Below are 19,429 nucleotides of genomic sequence, written 5' to 3'. Positions count from 1 at the left end.
ATGGCTTTGACCAGCTGGCATCAGGGTTTGGTGTTGCAGGAGTTTTGTTCTTTCCCTTACCCTTGCCCTTTTTTTTGTAGTCCTGTAACAGTTTCTTAGTGTGTAAATTACCCTGACAGAGTTCCCTGTTAAAAGGGTAATTGAGGGAAAGACTCCAGGAGGATGATTTATGCAAAAGTAGCCTGGCTGATGGATTCATGAGGGTGCTGAAGGTACAGAAGATGACCTGGAAAGGGATAATGAAGTGAGATCAAGAAGGTAAAGGAATAGTGAGCAGAACTGGGTGAGTCTGGAGAGGGGATACTAATTACTGGTGAGGGCATCTGTCCTTCCTCCCTACAAATTAATGGTAAGGTTAAGTTGCCTTTATTAAATCAAACTTCTGGGATGGACCATAAATATCCAACTTCCATTAGAGAAAAAAAAACCACCTGGAAAAATCCTGGTGGAGTTATCATTTATTGGGAGACTTGTACAGATGTAGGTTTAAATAAATAATTTGCTGTTCTGGTACCCCAGAGAGTAAGCTGGACATGGAATCAATCTGTGGAATTTTTGGATTCACACCTTGGAGTGGAAAAAAAGGAAGAGGAAAAAAATAGGGGGAAAAAAATCAACAGCTGCAATTGTCTTCAAATAAAGAATTAATTACTAGTGAGGATATGAATAATATTCTGTGGCTTAAATTAGTGCAGTTAATAAAATGCTCTCAAATACACTGAAAACTAAAGATTTTAAATATCATCTTTCTGCAAATGACAAGTCAAATAATTTTTTTGTAAATCTTGCTATATTAGAAATGCAGGCAAACAACATTCTCATAAATGGGTGCATTGTGCAGTAGATCTTCAGCTTGCCATAGATGTCCATTGCTGTTACCATTATTATGCTCCAAAAATAAGTATATTAAATATCTGCAGGACGTTTGCTAGGTCTCTGTTATTGGCAGTCATTCAGAGCAGTGATGACAGACTACTACATGAATTATGCAACCCTAGTACACAGTATATGCTGTCAAATTTAACTTACTCTTATAGACTACATCTGGAAATAATTTAAAGGAATGTTATTACAGTTTTTTCTAAAGTAAGATAAGTCTTTGTGCTTTAAACTTAGTTAACCAGCATTTTATTCAGAATTTCTTAGGCACAAAACCACATCAATGATAAGAAATGGAAGACACCAAATCCCCTCCAGAGAAAAGAAACAGATTAAAACCTCAGGTGAGAAAGCCTGATGTAAAAATATAAAAGGAGAAAATATTTTAGGAGAAAAGGAGAAATGAGAGAAGAGAGCACTTAAAAGAGAGAAAGCAATAGATGGGGGAAGGGTACAAAGGAAAGTGAAACACTAAAAAATCAAAAAAAAAAAAATTTGCTGAAGCAGGAGCTGAAAGATGGGAATGGGAACTATGCAAACAGTACTAAGAGCCTGAGGTTGGGAGTGTTTGTGTTTGTACACGCTCATGCAGCCCACCCAGGCCCCACCCCCTCCTGAAATTCCAGGAGCTTGAATTTTAAGCAAAAGGTTACTCTGGGAAAATGCATTTTCCTATTTCATACTGCTAGTCAGGCCTGTGTCACAGCGGTAGGGAATGCTTTTTCCTGAATTCCAGACTGTTCTTTGAAACAGAATATAAAAAAAAATAGTAATAATGAAAAGCGCTCTAAGAAAAAGAGAAGCAGAATAGACCAGCGCTAATCTGCCAGACTCAGAGGAAGGAAACATTTTTCCCTACCACAAAGAACCCTATTGTTCTCATGTTAAGTATTTAATTTTGTCTGCATTTCAACCAAGCTGCCTTAAATTCTGTTTTCTTAGATGGGGAGGCATGTGCCAGTTCCTGCAGCAGTGCTCTGTGGCTCCAGGGAGGAGCCGACCTCTGTGATTTCCAGGGCCCTTCAATTTTTCTCAGCCTGCTTAAATTGATTTTTGGTGGAGGAGAGTGTGACCTGCCCTTTATGGCTGGGAAATCTCACCACCTGTTCAGCTTGTAAAAATCAGAGTTACATCAGGGAAAGAAGCCTATGAGAAATCTGAGCACTTTGGGAAATGTTAATGCCTGTTACCCACATATGTCCTGGTAAATCTTATTAATGAACCTTAAGCATATGCACTTTCATATAGGCTTTGTCACTGCATTCAAACTCAATTTTTCATTTGTTCTGAGCTAGGAAATTTTTGTGTGCATTCTTCACGTAGCAAACAAAAGTCAGGCAAGTATCACTAGGCAGTGCATTTCCCTGCTAGGGTGTCAAGTCAGGGAGAGTCTCCTTCAATATTAGAAGAATTCCTCCTTTATTTAGCAGAAATGAGGCTGCTATTAATATAAGCAAGCTGTTATTAGCAGATAGTTACTCACACAGTACTTTCAATTATTTCCTCCTACAGTCACATTCACTCACACTGGTTACCCAGCGAGGAGATGGGGAGGGTTGGCATGCTCCTGTGTTTGCCTGGGCAGTTTGGCATGTTCCTAAGAGAAGAAATGAAGAGAGGAGCATGGGTGGCACTGTCACCACACAAACATTTTTAACAGGACCAAATAATGTGATTGTTGTTGGCATAGCATTCCTGCACTGCACTTCTGCCTGTGGCTACAGCCTGAAGAATTTGAAGTTATGAGGATCATACAAAAAACCTTCAAAGGTTTTTTGTATGCTCCTCATAACTTAAATTAACTTGTCTTCAAGTTTAGGTCACCACTTGAAACTTCTGCTCTCCATATTACAAATTATTTAAAGCAGTGAATGTTGTCCTGAAAGCAGGTGAAAAACTGTTTTTATTGAGCCAATCTCAGTTTGTAAGGATGGTGTGCTTAAAGTTCCTGCACATCTTTACATGTCTGTGTCATTTCTTTGGTCATACGGAGTAAAAATTCGTGGGGAGAAAATTGTTCCACAGTAATATAGTTTAAATGTACTGTAGTTTAGACCATAAGAGGATAAAACATCTGAAATCTCCAAAGTGTGCTGACCTGGTATATTTTTACACTGTGTGGTATTGTTGCTTGGAGAAGTTCCTTGTTGCTAAAAATAATCATTTCTAACACTGTTTTCTATCTCCAAGGTTACTAAATCTTTTTAACCTGCACATAATTAGTATTATACCTACAAAATGTATTTTTAGCCTGTTAGATTTTCTGTGATGTAATGTTCTAGTAGATGCAGCTGAGTTAGAGGAAGTCTGCTCAATAGGAGACAGAATAGTAGAAGTGAAATCAGTAGTTTCTACAGGCAGTTGTTCTTTCTGTGGCTTTTTGCATGGATACAAAAATTTTACTTAATGACTCATAGGTCTTCTAAGACCAGCAACCAATTTAGAGAAAGAAGCTCCATGTAAACCCTTAAGAAATTTGAAATCTGTGTTAGGATGTTTGAAATATGAGATTTTCTAATGGGGTTGAAACCAGAACTGTTCACTGGGTTCACTTTTTTGTACTATTTTCTTGCTTCAGTGTCTTTTAAGAAGTAGATTGAAAATGAAAAAAGATAATTGAGCAGACGTGCCTGTTAGTTCAGATAACTTCAGAGGGCTAAAATCTTTTTTTTTCTTTTTCTGCATGCTGTATTTTAATATCCAAGTAAGTAAAGGATTGGTGACATGAACACCTGCTGAAAGCCTGTGATCCACACAACAGAAGCGCTCTCCTGACAGCCATCCTGCAGAGCATTCAGATGGATATCTGCTCACAAAGGACAGCTCTGATTATCCATTCCTCACAGGGCACAGCAGGGCTGCAGCTCCAAGGGCTCAGCTCTGGCACAGAATCCTTTCCCAGCCAGGCCAGGCTGGTCCTGCTGCAGCTCCACCACCCCTCCCCACCTGAGGCACCCAAGGCTGTACACAGCTTTGTACTTCTTTAACCAAATTGCTGCCATACAGTGAAATCTCTGCTGGAAATACCACCAGGAGAATCTCAGTGGGTGGCTAAAGCCTTATTCCAAGTGTGGCAAGAACAGCTGGGAAAGGGTAGCACCTTACAAATAGGGTTTTGTCTGCAAATGAGAATGATTTCAGAGCCTGCTCACTAGTAACTGAGATAGTTAAGGTATCTCGTTTGTGATGAAAAAACCCAAAACCAAAAACAAACCACTGTGCCAGCAAGTGTGCTATGCAAAATCCTTGGAAATGTGACAGTTTCCTTGGAAAAGAAACTTCTGTGCAGGAATTCCTTAAAAAGACAGTCAAGCATATTTGTTTAGTCCTTCGTGAATCTTTTCAGTTGGGAATGTTTTTTCAGACCTAAATCTTTCCTTTATAGGAAAAGGTATCATAGGTATTCCTGTGAATACCTATTTATATCATTTGGTTCCCTTTGTAACTTTATTTTTTCCAAAGGGTTCTTGGGAGAAATATTGGCATAACATTTTCACACATTCTAAAATAATTCTGAAAAATACTGAAATCTCCTACTGTAGGAAATAGCTTGCTAAACGGGGAGTTGAATTAATAGAATTTATTTTATTGGTGCTGTCAGAAAAGTCAGAGATTTGACGAGTAAATAGTTTGGAATGAGAGAAACATGGATATTTAACTTAAGAAAAAAATGTTTTCAACTTGAAAAGGCTCAGCCATCTGATGATGCTGAAAGATGTAGAAAGGCTATTTCTAGAACCAAGATTGTTGGACAAGAATATACTTACACATTTAAGTAGGTGAAGACACTGCTGAGTTTATATGGGGAAAATACTGACAATACAAATGACAGTTTAAACTGGATGCCAAGTTGGAGATGTTCATGGGAAAAGTGGATGAAGGATGCTTCCTGCATGCTGAATGATTAAAGCACACATTTTGGTACACAGAACAGCTCAAGGAGAAAATGTGCTTTGAAATGATGGGTATATATTTAGTAAGGAGGCAGATCTGTGAGTACGACACAGTGTTGTAGTTAATGACTTGTAGTCAGTGGTGGAAAAAGGGAAAACCACCACGGGAAATAGAAGGATTGAAAAGCCATTTATATCATCTAGTCAATATACATGAATTTATGGATCTCAAACCAATCCTCATTTATAAAGACATGGACAAACACTGCATTTCATAAAGTAAGTCTCTCAATTTAGAATTAAGCATGAAGCTTGACACAACTGGAACTGATAGATTTTAACCTTTTTCCCAAAAATTTTAAATCAATGCAAAACTAAAAAATAAATAATTGCTTGCTTTACGCATATAGTTACTTATTTTCTTCAACTAATTAAAAAAGATTTGAAATGGGATCAAGAAGACTTTATATAAACCAAAAGTACTAAAACCTGTGGAAGTAATAAGAATCAATCACCAGTGAACTTGAGATATATGATTTCCTAAAATTTGGGACCTCTTTGAAGCCTCCTTTCTCAGTCTCTTGAAGTGCAAAATTAAAGAGCAGGAAACTTCTCAGAGACTAAATAAAGATGACCACACTGAAATGCATGTAAAATGAAGTCATGTAAAATGTACATAAACCCACAGGGAGAAAAATCTGGCAGTGAGACTCCAAAAGCAAGTGTGAAAATACCCAAGAGCTCACATCTCTATAGATAGTTCTCCATGGAGCTCATGGACTTGCGTAAGCGCAGCACGGGCACTGTGAAGTGAGGTGGGATGTAAAGAGGGCAGCAGGTTCTTACAGTTGTGAAGATTTTGATAAAGGATAGTCAATAACCAATTTCATTATCCTCCAAAGCAAAGTTTACATCTGAGGCTTTCTTAGGAGGGAGAACATTTTATGCTTCTAGAACACAGGAAAGCAGGTGGATGATTTATCATGGGTTTATTTATGGCTGTGGTTGACAAACAAGTGTAAATCAGAGATGATTGGGGGTTTTAAGATCTCTCCCTTTTTGCCACTGTCTTCAGATAGTCCTTCTGGATGGACACAGTCAAATTCTCTTCTGCTATTAATTCACTGACATCTGATGGACAATGCATCAACGTGCTGCTGCTGGTTTCCTCTGTGGATGCTCACTTAATAAAGACCAAATCATTTGACAGAGGGTGAGTGGGTAGTCAAGCTGAATTAAGGCATTTAAAGAGCATTTATTTTAAAGTTATTCTTTTTCATTTTACGTATGTTTTCCACGTTATGTCTACTTTTATTCTTTTGAAGAAATACTAAGATGGAGTGACAATCTGGTCTAAATATGTATGGTTCTTTTTTTAGAAATATCTGCCTTGACATGGGTTGTATATTTATTTTTGCCTTAGCTACCAAGGTGCTGCATGATAAATTCAGATTTAACAAAACGAAAATTAACTTTGGTCATAAAAACACTGAGATGAGTTGGTAATAAAATGGTGTCCTTTCTTCAGTCTTAAGGCAGCAGTTTTTCCAGGCCCATATGCACGCTGCTAATTCACATTTTCTTATTTTCTGTCTTTCATTTACCAAGTTTGGGAGGTACCCTGCATGTTAGATGGGACAACTGGCACTCACTATCTTCCCTTATTAATTCATGATACAGTTATCACTTGTTGTTCTGATATTCCCTTTCGATTTTTTTCTTGTAACCTCTTTGAGCTTTGAAGATATTTTTTCTGTTTTCCTTCACTTTTTCTTTCTTCTACTGGAGTACCTTTTCATAAATCTCAACTATTTCTTTTCACAGAGCTCCTTTGTCTTCTAGATATTGGTGGCCCTATAATATTGAACGTCAAACTAAAGGTGTTATTAGTTGCTCCCATGGCATTGGAATGTTGGAAATGTTTGCTTCAGTGAGCCATTACTAGGGATTGTCTGCTGTTCCTGCCAGATAAAATAGTAGGAAGATACACAGAGATGCAAACTGTAAGAATAAAAGATTAAAAGACTTGAAAACACCACTAGCACTTGTGTGTTTGCTAAAAACCAACAATAATAGCTATGCCTGGCTCTGTTTGCCATTGCTTGGAAGGAAAAACAAGAGTTTCATTGCCAGCAGGGGAGTACCCATGTCCTGGATAAATACAATGACTAACGATCTGAGCAGCAGATTTTGGGGCAGGATGTTGCTTGTGATTGGGACTGTGACATTTTTGTTAAAATTACCAAGCAAAATGAAGACTCATTTTGCAAATTTGGTTTATCATATTTACAGCAGACATGGGTAAAGTACCAAGTGCATGAAATAACCTGAGCAGAAAGAGCAACTGCTGTTTTGTTAACCAGTTAATGAGCAGTAACAAGTTCCTTTTCAGGACATACTTATTTTTTGCACTAAGTTGTAGAGCATATAAAGACTAATTGTTCTTACTTTTAGTATGTTAATATGTCTTTGTAAGGTTAAATAAAGTTAATAATACAATCTTTAATGATATTATGAGACTTGTATTGAAAGTATGTTGAGCCTATAGAATAAGGCACTGCAAGCATGTTAAAGAGTTTCACCTAATAGATAATTTGCTAATGAATATGTAAACTAGGTGGGCAGTGTAAGAGAATGGGACTTTGGTACTGCTCCTGTCAAATCCCTTGTTAGTGCCCATCATTCATACTGAAGCTGAGCATGGGAAGCTGTCTGCATGTTTTGATGAAGTTTTGTGAACAATAGGAATGTTAACTTATTTCATTGTGAAAATAGAATTTTTCTTCAATACTTGAGACTGTATAGAAAAACAAACCTAGCAGGATAACTAGAAAAGTGATTCACCTCTACAAAGACACAGGAACATTTTTTGCCAGTCTCAATGAGCATCATTAATCCTGTGTTATCAGTTTTGTAAAGATCATCCAAACACAGTCGAACAGTTGCTCTGCAGATGTCATCTGAGCACTACTATCCCTATATCACAAAAATAATAAACAGAGATAGGCAAATCTCCATGCGAGGATAAAACCCATAACCTTAGTGGTTTTAGTACCAGGCTCTAACCAGCTGAGCTAATCTCAAGGTGTTAGACATGATACACAGGTTTTGGGTGACAACGCTTGTGAATACTGGTATAAAAACAGCATAAGGACCTTCTCTAAAAAGACAATTACAAATATTTAAACTAAAACATGGAAGTAAGATGATGGAAAGGAACTTAAATGCTTTTACTAGACAGTGTATTTTATAAGTTTAAGGCTAAAGAGCTATACTTGTTTGCAGCAAAATGAAGCTGAAGGTCATCTCATCTTTTTACCTGAAGACCAAAACCAGATTATTTTTCTTTTCCAAAAATTGCATTCTTAAAACGTAATGTTCAATCCACTCAGATACTGTATAGCTCATTGCTTGTTTGTCTGTTTCCTCAGGAGTCATCCAAAAGGTTTGCTTTACACAAAAGAAGAGTTTGGGGAATCTAAATTAAGTACTTGAACTTCAACTAGTTAGAGGCTCCCAGAGATGTGGGGAGGACTTGGCCTACTGTGTTGTGAAAACTGTCAAGTCTGAGGTGATTGCAATGTGGGGCGAGTGGGCCAAGGAGCTGGAAGCTGTTAAAAAAAAAAAAAGGATCTGGCACCAGGAATGGTTTTGATTATCTTTTTTTAATGCCTAGCCACTCTTTTCTGCCTTTCCTTCCAGAAGGAAATTGTCCTAACCTCTTGGATTACTGTCCCTTGGCGGAGCATTCTGCTCCCTCTGGTGCCAGGAGCTTCCCATGTTCACTGTTTTCCTGGAGACCTTTGTCATTTATGTGTTCCAGGGGTGCTGGGGATCCTGGGAGGCCTGTGTGCCTCTGCTGTCCCTTTTCCAGGGCTGACAGCTGCTGGTGGTGACACCAGCCAGCACACTGGGGCTAAATGCCTGGGAAGGCCCAGGGGCTGCTCAGCCTGTCCCTCACTCAGTGTTTGCACTTCTTGAAGCTGCCACTCCCCCCTGTTGCTTAGGGACCCTCAGGCCCCTAAGCAAACACAGACTCCAATATTGTTGAGCTTGGGATGGGATGGCCTGTTTTCATTTAAAATATTTCAGATTCTTTCATACCAATTCTTTCTATGGAAAGAGGCTTCTTGTGCATCCAGTGCCTATAGGTTTGTTTTCAGGCTGCCTGACTCTCTTTTCCTATGGATGCTTCTTTTACCTGTCCCAAAGACGAAAGGTTTTGGACCTGGATTCCAGCATTATCATCTCAATCCCATCTCCTGCTTTCTGGAAATGAAGCTAACATGCTGGTGTTCAGTCACTCTTGCTCCTTCCCAGAGTCCCAAAGTCAGCATACCTCATCTGCAAAATAGCAAATTCTAGAGATCTAGGAAGTTGCATAATTTTAGCCACAAACCAACACACACACAACTTGTGTAAACTTAGAGCAAAATGACTGTAAATAAGTTCTTGCTATGATTAGGAAGAATATGGATATTTAAGATGTATTTTGTTCCTCCAGTTTGCTCAGGATGCTCAGTTTTGTCCTGGGAGCAGAAAAGTGGCAGTCTGGGTTTTTTGCTATTCTTACCCCCTGCTCAAGATATGTGGAAACTACATCCTGAGTCCTCTGGTTTCCTCTTTTCATTTGTGCTTCAAGCTTCCTCCTCAGCTGTCTGGAGCCTTATCTGAATACAAATGCCGACTCTTTTTTCCCCATTTTGTTTTCTTATGGAAATGACTGCGACACAGAATCTGCTGTTGCCTTCTGCTGGTTTGTGTATTGGAGGCAGAGGTTTGCCCGAAGGCAGGAGGATCAGCAGACAGAACCAAACTGTTCTAGCAAATGTGGATCTGACCCTCTGTGGAAGGGGAACTCTGCATCTCATGTCACATGTGGCTAAAATGTCCACTCTTCCCTTTAGGCTGTGACAGAGGATGGGGAAAGCATTTCAGCAGTGTCTCCTACACCTAAACAGAATGGCTGCAGAGCAGTGTGCAGTGTCACCATTCCCTGATCTTGCAGCTGTGGAATACTGCTCACAAGTGTATCAGTCCATCAGTTGAAGTAGAACATCCTCAACACAGAAATGTATTCCCTGTGGCTCTGTGAATGACCTGGATATTTTTAGGTGTAGTAGACCATCACTGTTCACAACAATTCCTCCCCACGGGGACTTCATGTAACAACTTCCTCTTGTGTGAAAACACTGCTGTTCGTTTCATGGTCACTGGCTGGTAATGTATCATCCTTCCCCACAGAGGTTTCGTGTGTCTCAGTTTGAAAGTGAACTTTCCTAAGAAAAAAAGAAACAAAAACATGTCACTGGCAGACTGGTATAAAAAAAGCTTATTGTGGTTTGTCAGGTACATTTAAAGGACTTGAAATACACAGCTCTGGGCATCCTAAAAGATGTTCAACATGGTGTGAACATGAGTAGAAATATGTATTTTTCTCTGAGGGGAGCTTGTACATATCTTCCACTTGGTAAATTTGAACTCCTCAGCTCATAGGTTAGCTCAGCTGACTGAGTTTATTGAATTTCTGCCTGTAGAGACAGTGAGTCTAACACAGCATTTGAAAAATCAGTCTTAAATTCCAACTATCTTTAAAATATTTTAAAACTACTGTTTGATTGAGTTAATTTATGCAGTCTGTGGCATTTTTGTATATATTTGGTTTATTTCCTGTGATGATACTCTACCAGCAAATATTCTTTAGGGAAGTCAGTGTGTAAGCTGGTGCATAAGGACTCATACTTTTTCTAAGTTTGTTTTTTTTTTAAAAAGAAGTGTTTCTTACTGATATAGCTGTGCAATTGATATTTATTACAGTGAATAATTTTAAATTTGCATTTCTCAACTAAGCATTGCATCAACTACACTCCAATTTTTTTAAAAAAATTATGTTCAAGGTTACCAACGAAATTACTTCTGCCATGCTAAACCATCTAAATATGTTGCTGTTTTATCACTGGAAATAAGATCAGTTCTCTCTTCCCAGGCTAGTTTTTCTCATTAAGATGACAAACACTCAGTGTCTACCTTCATCTCGTGAAACCCTCCTCCTTGAGCTTTTGAACAAGCACTGACAGTAATTCACAAAAAGTCTAATCACTATAACCTAAATTATCACAGAATCACAAGGTTGGAAGAGATCTTTAAGATCACTGAGTCCGACCCAGCCCTAACACCTCAACTAAACCATGGCACCGAATGCCACATCCAGTCTTTATTTAAACACATCCAGGGATGGTGACTCCACCACCTCCCCAGGCAGAAAACTCCAGTACTTTACCACTCTTTCCATAAAAGACTTTTTCCTGACATCCAACCTATGTTTCCCTTGGCGCAGCTTAAGACTGCTGAGTGAATGTGGTTTCTTTTTTCCCCCCTAGAATACACAAAATGGTAAACTAGACCTTCCTCCTTCCGTCAGTTTATGGCTGGAGAAAGAGACCAACCCCCACCTGACTACAACCACCTCTCAGGAAGTTGTAGAGTGATAAGGTCATGTATATTGTTTTATTTCATTGATCCCTATTTTCCTGTTCCCAGCAAGATTATAAACAGGAGTGCTGTCTTACCAGTCAGAGTAACACAGGCCAGGTCAATGTTTGTTTGTGAAGGAGAGGGAACTGTTTGTGATGGGCTGCAGTAACGAAAGGGATTTGAAACCCCATGTCCAGAAGTTGTTCTCCAGGTCCTAGCATCAGGGTCCTAGCATCAGGATCCTGCTTCTCCTGTCTCTCCTAGGGGCAAGAGCTCTGGAGGCTGGTAGTAGGCACAGAGCTGGATGGTGTCCGGCCACAAAGAGAAAGTAAAAGTGGCAGCTCTGAGAGGGGAGCAGGTTCTGGCACAGGCAGGGCAGAGCAGCTGGCTGTGGGTTCTGGTGGCCTGTGCTGCAGTGACTTCTCCCCCTGGGTGAACAGCAGGGAAGATGCTGAGAAGCTGGTGTTCACTTCTCTGAAAAGGGAAGCCAAAGAGCCAGGGTGGGTCACAGCTTCCTTTGCAGTAGGAGACTGACAGCTCTGTAGGAAGTGGCACGGAGGCACTTGTGGTTCCTGGAATGGGACTGACTGTCATAACCTATGGAGAAAAGTTGCTGAGACTCCTCCAGCACTACCCTGTATTTATTTGTGGTGAGTAAGGGAGTAAAAGTGGTGGAGGGTAGGATCTCTTCAGGCCTTCCAGGCAAGAGTCTAAAACTGGCTCTTTCACGAAGCTCCCCAGGAGATGCAGCCAGAGGTGTGAGTTCATTCTGTGGCACAGGTAGGTGCAAGAAATTTTGAACCAACACTGACAGTAATTCACAAAAAAAAGTCTAATCACTATAAACAGTTACAAACAGTTTGCAACAGTTTGCAACTTTGTCTTCTTTCATGATTTGCATGAGTTTTTCTCCTATGGGCTGGACCTCAGATCTAGAAACAAGGAAGGTCACCTCTTTTCTGGACACTTCCTTTGGTGTACCTCGCTGGTCTGGAGGGTATCTTCTCAGTCTCGTGCGACTCAAGAAAAAACAAAAACAAAACAACAAAAAAACCCACCCTACCCTAACAAAATGCTTTCCCTGTGTAGCCACGATGCCCTTTGCCCCCCGAGCCAGGGTGCAGTCCTGCTCCAGCGCCCTGGTTCCCTCGGGTGGCCCCGGGCAGGCACCGCTGCCCCCGGCCGGGCGGGACCCTCCGGGCCGGTGGGAAGCGCTGGTATAACGTGGCAGCTCTGAGGCTATCCCTGCTCTGAGAAAACCCGGAGGTTATCCCGCAAGTTAAATAGATTGAGTCATGAAAAAAAAAACCCCTCCCACAGCCTAGGACCACTAAAACCGCCGACTTTCATGAGCACCTCTCACTAAGGCAGCTCGGAGCCGGCAGAGGCTGAGAGAGGAAGGAGGGGGTAGCGCGGGAGGAGGGAGCGAGCACCGGCACTGATGGACGAGCCAAAGGGTAAGGACAGGAGCGAACCGCCGCTCTCCAGAGCAGCCTCATCCCCTGCCAGGGGCGCGGGGCTCTGCGGGGAGCTCCCGGGGGGCGGCATCCCGCGGCCGGCGCTCGGGGGAGGCTGTGCACATTCATGAGGAGCTCCTCCGGGATGTGCCAGTCAGGCGGGAGCTGCGGCTGCGGCATCCCCGGGCGGCGCGTCCCTCCCTCCGCGCCCGCGGAGCGCTGCGGGCGGTGGGCGAGGGCTCCGCGGCGGGGGCTCGCCGGGGTGGGCGCAGCCGTGCCGCAGTCCGCCCCCGGCTGACATCATCTCCCAGCCCCCGGACTCGCGGTGGCTCCCGAAGGGACAATGCCCAGTTGTGGCCGGGGAGCCCGGGCGGGGGCCGCGGCTGCTCGGGGGGCCCCGGCGGTGGCCGCGGGCTGGCGGTGCCCGGGCGGGGCGGGCGGGAGCGGGGGCTCCGCGCCGGCGGCCGCCTGAAGTTTGTCGGCGTCAGAGCGGGGGATCCCCGCCCCGGGCAGGCAGGAGCCGGCGGCCGGTCCCGGCTGCCGCCCGCGCTGCCCCCGGGCCGGCGCCGCGCTCCGAGGGCGAGCGGGGCCGGAGGGCAGAGCGAAAACTCAGGGAAGTGCTCGCTGTGGGAGACCTCGGTGGGAAACAACAGCCCCGGGGCTGGAAGCGCTGCGGGGCCGGGTGCGAGGGGCTCTCGGTGCATACAGGCTCGGAAGAGGAGGATTCCCCACCCGGCAGCCTGGCAGCCCTCTGGCCTTAACTGCGGTCCCGAGGAGCGGGGCAGGGACCCGGCAATAGCTGCAGATGCTTATTGCACCGTGATTTTTCTACAAGGTACATGCCTTGTACTTGGCTTTGCCTTTTATAATCAGCTGACACGGTGCACGTAGCAGCACCAGTCACAGCGTTTGGCAGAAACATTTCCTAGTTTAGTATCAGCTTTTTTCTATCTGGGTGCCTTACCCTCTGTTTACAGCGCCTTCTGCAACGCGGTCCGTCTTTCCGTGCTGCTGACTGCCCTGCGCTCCGTGCGGGGCTTGCAAACACAGAGCACGAACGCGGACAAACACACGAGAGGCAGTCAACAGGGAAAATATTTGGGCAGATAGTTTCTTCTTCAGTGTCAGGTGGAAGTCTCTCGTTTATCATCGTTATGACAACGGGGAAACAAAATGTGATTTCTTTTCTCCCCCTAGAATAAACAAAATGGTAAACTAGACCTTTCCAACGTTTTATCTTCACAGAATGTAATACAGGCATTTGAGGGGAAGAAGCATTTTCTCAGTCTGACGTACATCAAAATTCAAAGCAAAGACTGGCAGAAGGAAAAGGTTAGCTCATTAGTTTATGCAGTCATGAGTGAAGCTGGAAATATTTGGAGATAATTTGCCTCTGTTGAAGAGGGAGATAAGAATAGCTTTGAAACCAGTCTTCTAAAAGTTTCATTCCAAAAATGAAATATAATGCTTGAACAGAGATGTCTTTTCTAGTGGGTGAGGAATCACAGGGAAGAAACTTGGATAATGAGAACTGATTTAGGAAAAACGACTGAGTAAGCCTTCTTTTAGAAAGTGGAATTTTAAAGAGACAGAAGGAAACTAAAGGAAACTGACAGTGCCCAAGACAATTGCAGATGAGGCAATAATGGTTCTGTGATGGGCAGACCCCCAAAGCGTGCAAGTCTTGCAAGACCCTATAGAAAATTAGTGCAATAAATAGCAAGAAATTGCATTTCCTCTGTGAGGAAAAGAAAGCACCACACTGTTTCTGAGAATGCCTCTTGCAGTATCTTTTGCAGAGGCAGCAGTCAGTGGGCTCAGCACCGGGCAGTCTGGGACAGGCGGCATCTATCTGGTAGTGAGGAGATTCCACTTTGAAATGAGGCACAAATGCACACCAAGGGCATGTCCTTTCATCAGAAAGGAATTACTAGGAAGTGTTTCAGTAACACCTGTTTCCTGTGAGCCATGTCCACAGGGACTGTAATAAATGCCTTTGGAATGCTGCTCTCCAGTTTTAGGAAGCTCGTTTTTAATTACTGATACTGTCAGCTCTGCTTTGAAATTTGGATCAATATGCTAACATGGCCAAGAAAGAAATTCTGATTGGGATGTTACATAGCAACAGGTTATATCATTGATCACTGAATACTTTCTTGAGCAGAAAGAATGACAACCTAAAAAGTAGATATTACTAGAAGATACATGGGTGTGCTTCAGTCTGGCAAGAGCAAGACACTGATCTCATAGACAGCAGTGAAAAGAAATAACCCTTATAAAATTTATCAATTTCAACATAAAAAGTACTCATGTAGTGACTCTGATTTGGAGGTCACTATAAACACAGAGATTAATCAATCACTGTCTGATGACTGCTCCCTACAGATCATTCCAGCATGGAACAGTAATAAAGCAAAATCTGCCCGGGGAAGAAAATGTAAAGGAATGTGAATGGACAAATCACAGATTTAAAGACGACATATTGAGCAGCACATCAACACCAAGATGACTTTGATTTGTGCATTCAGGCAGTGAAGGCAGCAAATAGAAGTTAAAACAAGTAAATGAAAAGGAAGTGGAGAAAGAGGAAGTGGAGAATATCTGATGGAAAACATAGACTCTGAATTGGGGAAGATTATTTAGAGAAAGTAAAGATGTCAGGGGAAAATCTAAATTTATCAAGGCCAGGCACAATTCAAAAGAGATATTTTGTATGCAATGTGTATAGATCAATTGCAAGATCATTATGGAGGTGGGCAGGGCAAGATTTTAATAATGATGAAGACAAAACCAGGAAAGTGTTAAATACTTTTCCAAATTTGGGGTGGGGGGGAGGAGAGGAAATGAATTCTGATATGAAGGAATATTTCAGGAATGTTCATGGAAGTAGTTTGTTTTGTAGCTTAATGTTTTGGGATCAATAAAGTTTAACAACAAATTGAAATGAAATGTGCCTAATACTTACTGAGAAGATCTATACACAATGATGTTCACTTTCAGCAAGCTGGAACACTGTGGATTTCCCTGGCAATGGGAAGAATGCTATTGTTCACCCAATATCCCAGCAACATGATGGTGGGTATTGTGGAGAGCTATTGCTAACTTAGTTTGACATCAGTTTTATATCAATTACTGGATAGATCTCCTCAGTAACCAAGTTTTAGTAGCTAGTTTGATTACATTCTTTTGGTTTTGTAGAGAACAAAACTTATCAAAGTAACTTTCAGAATAATAATGTAGAAATGGGTAACATTGTCAAAACAGAATGAAGGCATCCTAGAATTAAGATAGTCCCACTTACAAGAGTCTGAGGCAAGAACTTCAAGGAATATGTTTCTTTTGGGTTTGGAACTTGGCTGGAGAATGCACTTATAAGGAGTGGTGGGAAGTATTTCAAGTACTGGTAGAGCTTTTAATCTGTCTTTGCTTTCTTGAAGGCTCTTTTGTTTACACAGTAAGTCAGCTGACTTAAAAAAATAGATGTCACACAAGCCTGGTGTGATTCCCATTCGGAAAAAAAAGCCAGCCTGCATTTTATCTTATGTGTGTGGACACTCATTGAAGTTCTAGGAAAAAAAAGAGTTCTTAAAAGCTGACTGGCTGTTGAATAAATCTGGGCTGTAAGTTAAGGAACTCCTAAAGCCTGACTCCTGATAGTTAAGAACCACTACACAAAAAGGGAACTGGAAGAACTGAATTCCCTGCTGGCGTTTGACAGCCATGGTCTGGATTATAAATGTAGGACTGGGAAGGCACTGGTCCTTTATTTTCCAACTAATTTTTTGCACTTGTTTTATTTTCCAGAGAAAAAAATGTGGTTGAAAAGAGTAAATATGAATACCTTCCATGTTTAAACTTCTTCACAATAGATGCACTTCTGATGTTGTTCTTATTGCAAAAGTCTCCCTGTGACTCTCTAGCAAAGAATGAACTGATGGATTAAGACCTGGATAACAATAGACCTCAAAAATAGTTATCAAAGGAAATAATCATGAAACAGCTGTGTTTTCAGAGGTATTCTGCAAGAGGCTTGATGGCATTAGACGTTTCCAATAATGATCTAAAAAGCACAAAATCATTGCTGATTTGCAGATGGAGTTTGTCAGTGCTAGGAGGACCAGTACAAATACCAATTAAGTCAGAGGAAAAAGTCTAAAGAAGCCAAGAGTGGTTGGAAAGATAAAGAGCAAACAAAAGGCTTTAAGCCAAGCTTGTAAAAGCACAGCTAATGTGACTTTGTGAGGAAAATTGGACATTCAAACACTGAATAGACCAGAAAGATTTCCAGACAATGTTGTTCAGAAAAAAATATGTAGAGGTGTGTGTATGCATGTGTATATCTATAAATATATGTATGTCTGGGACAGCCATAACTCAGAGGTTTTGGGTTCTTCACTACCATGGAGGGAGAAGGTTCTCCTCTAGTCAGCCTTATTGTGACCATTGCAATCTGTTTGTCCCTTGACTTGAAATTACCAGAAGCATATAGAAAACCCTTGAGAAATTTCTAGAGGAGAAAGAATAAATTTAAGAGGCTGAACACCTAAAAAGCAAAGGGTTACAGAAGCTATAATAATTTATAATCTTTTTGGTTTTACCTCAATTGCATAACTGACATAGTGTGGTGCAAAAGTATCATGCTTACATTCCTTCTTTTCCTAAGATATCTTTCCGTCTGTGAGTTTGAGAGCAGCTAGGAAATGGAACTTTTGGGTTAATACCCCCCAGGTAGGTATTTTATACTTTCTTATCAGCCCAATGCCAAATGCCAGTGTTCCACAGAGCTGGATGTGGTTGGAAGTGTGTTGAGACAAGAGCTGAGTTCTCAGCTTAGAAATCATCTGTTCAAAGTGTTTAAGATGTGGTTAAAGATGGAAGTGTTTAGGCTGAACTTTGGGATGAAGTAAGTGATACTGAAATTACTTTGGAGAGCCACCTCATTAGGGATTAGTATTGGTTGAGGCTGATCAAATTTAAATTGTAAAATTTTAGATCATGTTCACAAGAGAAGCATTCCAGTTGGTTTCCTGAAAGCTGAGTTAGATGGGAACTACTTATAAAACTCTACTATTATTTTGTCATCTAGGTGTGAGAACTGGCTTTAAGTTTCAACTCACTGGAAACCTCCCTTTCCTGAGCAGAGCTGAAGGTTTCTGGCAGGCATTTCCTCCAGTGTCTCCTGGTCGCAGAGCTGCTGCTAGAATGCTCACATGGAGAACAGCAGAGCCTAATAAATCTTGCTGCTGAAAGAGAAAAGGCACCTTGTCCTTGTCTCTAGGCTTGTTCCTTTTATTCTGTGGTAACTTTCAGCTTGTCTAACTTGAAAGTCAACACCAGCCCAAGCGAGAGAACAGAAGGAGGGTGAGGGTAAAAGTCACTTTCATAAAAGTTGTTGGGAAGTGCAGGAGAAAAATCTTCTCTGCAACACAAGGAGAGACATGAAACAAGCCCTGTGCTCTGAAACACTGCATTAGCAGTACAAATTAAGAACTGAGTTAAGGAGAAAAGTGTGAGAGACCAGATGGAAGAGAACAGAGTCGGCTAAGTGCACACTGAACAAATTCATTTGCCCACATCATCTCATGCATTCGTTGCCCCCAAACGTGGGAAATGCTGCAAAGATCTGCTTCCCAGCCTGCTCTTTGGGCTCCTTGTCCCTCTGTCCCTAGTGCTGCACTGGCTGCTCACACTCAAGGGTGGTCAGTGCTGTCACTGTCCTGTTGGTGCTTAGCCACCACCAGCAGGGCCACAACTCTGCCCTTTATGGTTCTTGCCTGAAACCTTTGGGGCTCATATTTGTCCATTCCAGCTTGGGAAGAGCTTTCAGTGAGGCTCTGCAGAGCTGCTTCACCCTGCCCTACAAATTCCCTTTGTGCTGTCAGCACAGGGATTGAGTTTCCAGAATGAGGAGACATGCATCCATCAGTCTGGCCCGTGCTGTTCTGTGCTCCCTTGTGACCTTCACCCAGCTGAGTGCTACATCTCTTCTGACCAAAAAGCAACCCCTTGGCTGATTTACAGCCTGGGACTTACAACTTTGAGCAAATATTTTTCTGTTGCTTAAGTAGATGTTAAAGGCTCTTAGTCTGATTCGTATTCTCCCCTTTGTTTCTGATCCTCCTGAGAATCCTGGCCCTGATCAGAAGTCATGGTGAATGCCACAGTGTTCTTGACAGACAGGATGCAAAGAAAATGGACCTATTTTTACAAAGGAGTGAGATATAGTTTGTTTTTTCATTTACTGTCTTCAACCTCTCAACCAAAGCTCAAACCATCCCCGGCCTTGAGGGCTGTGTGCTGACTATAAAAGGTGAGTCAGCAGCTGAGGACTCAGAAACCACATCAGCCTCTCAGCTGGTTCACAGCACTGTCACCATCTGCTTGTAGGGGCTCCTGAGACAGGGGAGAGACAGGAGAGGCTGCTCAAGCTGCTGTGGTTTCTAACCTTCACCAGGAGCCACACTGCAGCTGGGGGCAGGGGAGGCAGCAGCATCTCCACCTTCCTCCCTGGGCTTAGCAAGAGGGGGCAGACTCCTCCAAAAATGAGGGGTGAAGGGAATTTGGAGTCCCTCTTGGTACAGCTAATGGATGGAAACATCCAGAGTGCATGGCAGAGCCCAGGGAGCAGGCATGCAGTGGGAGGAAAGGTGGAGCTGCTTTGTGCAGGGTGGGTTTGGTGGTGGGATTTGTTCCTCTGCTGAAAACTGTCCCTCCCTGCTCTTTGCC

General features: G+C 42.2%; 1 protein-coding gene and 1 long non-coding RNA gene across 5 annotated transcripts in view; both read left to right on the top strand.

Annotated features, from left to right (window-relative positions):
• ENTPD1 (ectonucleoside triphosphate diphosphohydrolase 1) overlaps window positions 1–19,429 on the top strand; it is a 50,459-nt gene that overhangs the window by 8,686 nt on the left and 22,344 nt on the right. Inside the window, exon 2 of one of the 4 annotated variants that reach the window (XM_063405552.1) lies at window positions 5,848–5,985. The exons of 1 other annotated variant lie outside the window; for it this stretch is intronic. Coding sequence is in view for 1 of the 3 variants with exons in the window: in XM_063405550.1 (XP_063261620.1) it covers window positions 12,688–12,703 (16 nt within the window). In the remaining 2 variants the exon portion in view is untranslated. Of the gene's footprint in view, window positions 1–5,847; window positions 5,986–11,601; window positions 12,704–19,429 lie in introns of those variants that run through there. 2 more of the 4 variants (XM_063405553.1, XM_063405550.1) reach the window with 2 other exon arrangements.
• On the top strand, window positions 13,941–17,956 carry LOC134554724 (uncharacterized). Its single transcript, XR_010081304.1, has 4 exons — window positions 13,941–14,035; window positions 15,704–15,778; window positions 17,367–17,431; window positions 17,790–17,956. It is a non-coding gene; the product is annotated as an uncharacterized LOC134554724 (long non-coding RNA).

This window comes from Prinia subflava, chromosome 9, assembly GCF_021018805.1.
Source record: "Prinia subflava isolate CZ2003 ecotype Zambia chromosome 9, Cam_Psub_1.2, whole genome shotgun sequence".
In the NCBI taxonomy this organism is placed as follows: domain Eukaryota; kingdom Metazoa; phylum Chordata; class Aves; order Passeriformes; family Cisticolidae; genus Prinia; species Prinia subflava.
Note: the sequence above shows the minus strand (reverse complement) of the source record. Positions and strands in the feature narration are given on the sequence as shown.